General features: G+C 55.9%; 1 protein-coding gene across 1 annotated transcript in view; it reads left to right on the forward strand.

Moving 5' to 3' along the window:
- The window catches only part of AURANDRAFT_63390 (hypothetical protein), a gene marked incomplete at both ends in the record, with an annotated part of 28,120 nt that overhangs the window by 19,550 nt on the left and 4,443 nt on the right, over positions 1 to 4,127 (forward strand). Inside the window, 2 exons of the mRNA XM_009037780.1 lie at positions 2,422 to 2,477; positions 3,760 to 4,112. Of these exons, the coding sequence (XP_009036028.1) occupies positions 2,422 to 2,477; positions 3,760 to 4,112 (409 nt within the window). The remainder of the gene's footprint in view (positions 1 to 2,421; positions 2,478 to 3,759; positions 4,113 to 4,127) is intronic.

A 4,127-nucleotide genomic window follows, 5' to 3' on the forward strand; every position in this document is an offset into this window, starting at 1 on the left:
AGAAGTGTGCCCCCTATCCGGGCAGGGGAGGAAATATGCTGGGGGGTTGGACTCTGGCGATGTAAACCGCGTGACTGTCAGTTTTAAGTGGGCTGGCAAAAATAATTGGATGTTGTATTATTTAGATGCGTTTTACGCGCTAGGGAGGAAATTAGTGGAGAATGATGACGCTGAGCCTTGCGTGAGTAATGATTTTGAAGTTTCTGCGCACAGGTCATTTTGGCGGGCCGCGCTTCTCGCTGTCGTCGGTGACCTTTTCACTTCCGCTTCTGCGCCGTCGTTAAGCAGCTGGGCGATAGGCCGTGACGCGTTCTATACTTCATTTGATAAAGAGGCACTGCAAGACATGTGTAAAGGAATGGCTGCTAATTTGTTTACACATGCGCAGGGTATACCGAATAGGGTGCGGAAAGCGATGGAGAGAGAGTTAAACGGGATGGCAGGTTGGGACAACGCGTGGAATGGTCGCGCTTGGAGGTATGTTACGTATGGGCACGAGCATGGAGCCGACGGATATGCGTGTTTTTTGGCTCATAGCACTGGTTGGGATTTAATAAATGAATATCGATTTCATGCAAATAAGGCGCGGATTCTGCTCGCGCTGGCGTTCTTCAGGAGTAGCCCAGAAAAGCAGTCGTGGACGTCAAAGACGTTGATTCGTAGCTTGATTGGTTTGCTAGCGGCTCCGGACGAAGAGCCGGCTGAGGATGAGGTCGGTGAATGGCCCAAGTACTTTGAATACTTGCTCAAGTGTTACGCTCGAGTCGCTCCCCGCGATTTCCCCGAATTCCCTGACGCAAAAAATGATGTCGACGGTGCTGGGCCTTTGAGCGATCACGACAGCATTGATTTTCTACATTATCATTTGTTGTCATTGACTTTGCGATCTTTCGCGAACGAGGCACCGCACTTGCTGTTTGAGGTCGCCGCCTTTGCGGACGAGCGAATGACCCGGCTGCGCGATGATGAAAATAGTGGTGGAGATGTCCCCTCACCGTTTTCTCTCGTCCCCCACTTTGATTTGCGAGTGGCTAGTGTTCGTTTCAACGCGACTATCGTTCAACGTGGGTTGTGTCCGCGGCTCGTTTGTTTGGAATTGGGGCGCGTGTGTGCGGCAGCGCGCGCATTTCTGCGTGTCGGACTGCGCGCCGGCCGCGCTGACGAAATTTGCGGTAGATTGCGCAAGTTCTTGCTTTCGTGGGCGCCGCCGGAGCGCCGAAAAGTTATGCAAGAGAACTACCGCGTGCGTATTAGTTGCCACGGGTATTTTTGGCGACTGACTGGTGGCAGTGGTGCAGAAACCGACAGATTAGACGAACCCTTCAGATTAGACGAGTTGCGTGTTGATCCAGGTTTTTTGCGGAAGTTTAACCGGTTTCTCGCGCGCCGCCTGTCTCCGATCTTTCCTCGTTTGACTCATAAGGGTCGTGTTGGCACCTTGGTGAGATTCCCCCCTACGCCGCCCAAAGGCAAATCGCGACGGAAAAAGGAAATCGATGACGATTCCGCCGCTTCTGACGAAGAAGAGCTGGACGATGCGCCGCTTCAGACGGATAAAAAAGGTGATAAAAAATGGCTCGGAAAGCTACTTGCTCCGCCGCCCCGACGAAAGGGACGTCGGCACCCGTGGGTTGTTGATGGCTTTGAATGTGACGGCGCTCGTCTGAGTTTGCGTTGGAAATCCGCGTCGACGGCGCCGTCAGCTCCTTTCGGGATTGACAAGCTTGCTGAGCGCGGGTACGAGCGTCTTCCCAATGTGTCCGAGAAAACTATGGAAGAATGGTTAAAGGTGATGAATCTGTGTCTGACTCGTGTCGTTTGATTGGTGGTGCATTTTTTTGTGCTTCGGATCTCGTGCTTGCTGTAGGTTCGCCGTGGTATCTGTTACGTAGGGCGGACTGAGGATGGCGTGCCCCGAAAGGCCAAAAAGAAGGCGGAGACGAAAACGTGGCCTGTTGCGCGAATCGCGGTCAATGATCCCGGACAAAAGTACGTCGCCACCGGGCTTTGCGTGCCGTCGGAGTGTTGCAATAGCAACACTCTGGCGGTGACCGCTGAAACTGTAATGGGCCTCGATTTCGACAAGTCAAAGACTCCGTTTGGGATCTCGCGGGAAGAGCGCGATCGATTTGCCGTCGTCGATGCTTGCATGCGTCGTTGGACGTCCAAGCTTTGCGGGTGTAACGAATTCTTGTCGCGGCGAGTCCCTCGGCACGAAAGGTGGGTCGGGCCTCGCTTTGGGAGCCGTGTGCGGAAACAACAGCGCGCATGGGTCCAGGATCCACCGCGACACGTTAAAGCTCGTTTATCTTTGCATCGGGACCTAGACGATGTGCGAAGGCGGCTCGTGGCGCATGAGAAAGGTGATAGCGGCCTGCCGATTGCTATTGAAGTTCGCGCAATCGCAGTTGTTTTGTGGAGGTACAACAAGATCTGCGGGGAGGAATTTATGGTTTTTATTTCCAAGCCCAAGAGGGGTGAGGATTTTTGTCTGCATCTTGGATTGAAGGATTTCAGTCCGCGTTTTGTTAATGAATATTTAAACAACTACCATAGTCTTTTCGAGACGCGATCGCGTTCTGCAGGGCATCATGACGTGTGCGTGCAAATGCATGCGGCGGGAACCGTGCCCCCAACGGATGGCGGAGGCGACGGCGAGTGGGTCGCATGGATTGTAGATGATGTGGATGCCCGCTTGTTGTCCGACGACGACGCACGTCAGGTACTTTTTGAACATCATTCGCCTTGGAGTCATCTAGTTTCGCTATTGTTGTCCGCTCGGCGTTTGTGCTGGTCGCATCTCGACGCGTCTGCGGCGACTTGCCTGAACGTCGTGATGCGGCAATATGTGCTTAATCAGCGAGGTCAAATCGCTGATGCGGATGAGTTCGACTACAGCGAAATCGCTCATGAGTTTCTCGAGTGGTTGAGATCGTCGCCGGACTACCTAGCTGCCGTTGGAAAGCCGTGGACTCGAGCAAACACGATATTTGGTCGGGTGGGGTTGTCCGGACTAATTCGCGCTGCTGCATCTGGCTCTTCTTCCGCTACGCAAGACCGCCTCGACGAACGCGCTCGCTGTCGATGCGCTTTCGCCGCATTTCAAAGTCGGCGTGTTCTCGGAAGATGGGTCGACTACGCGAGTGTTAGGCGTGACTGACAGGTCCTAGGTCCAGACAACGCAACGGGCCGGGGAGGTCCGGTGCGGCGAGCGTCGCGCAGATGCCAGGGGGGTCTCCTTTCGTCCCATGTTTTCCTGCATCCACATTTCAGCTGCAAGAGACGGGTGATGTTCGATGAGAGCTTGAACTATGCCTCGCATGTCACCCGCGCGAAACTTGCCTTCCGCGCGAAAATTGCCTTGAGGGTTGTCATGTGCAAACCAGTCCACGAGTATCTCGTGCAGGTAGTTTTTTCCATCTGAGAAGGTGGGCAAGGGAATCCCATGCTCTAGTAGCAACACCATCTTTTCCCGTCTTTGACAATCTTTCCATGCCAACCCAAAAACCGTAGCCCATAGCGCGGCGCTTCTCGATTTCGCGGTCCCACTTGCGCTCCTTGGACGGTCTGCAAAACTCCAAGCTTTCCACCAGCGAGTATCCTCCGTAGCTCGCTTGGTGCGAGCCGGCGTCCGAGCGTGATGCCCGGGGCCCTCCCAGCCAGCGCAGGACACGGCCATCGTAGCGCAAGACGGGCGGGCCGATGACGTGCAGGGATGGCGAACGGGCAAAGTGCTGTGCCAGGTCAAAATTGCCACAGGCTCGAGGCCCACTCGAGCCCTGCGCGGCGCCGCGCGCGACGCCGCGCCCGTCGAGGGCATGGTTCGGCAGAAGAAGGCGAAGAAGACCAAGGCAGCGAAGAACGACACAGCATCGAAACCTCAGCCTTCGAAAGCGTTGCGGGAGCGCCTGCGCCGAAAAGGCTACAAGAGCGACCTCCCCGGCGTCGAGACGCGCGACAAGGTGGAGTGGCACACCTTGCTGCGTGAGACACTGCCGGACGCGCTGCCGCAGACCAAGCAGCGACAGCCGGTCCTCGTCGGCGGCACGACCATCGAANAGATCATCGAGAGCGCGAACGCCTTCGCGGAAGCGCCGCGNGCGCCGCCGACGGTCCGCGGCGCGCCG

The sequence above is a fragment of the Aureococcus anophagefferens genome (genome assembly GCF_000186865.1).
Source record: "Aureococcus anophagefferens unplaced genomic scaffold AURANscaffold_7, whole genome shotgun sequence".
Taxonomy (NCBI): Eukaryota; class Pelagophyceae; order Pelagomonadales; family Pelagomonadaceae; genus Aureococcus; species Aureococcus anophagefferens.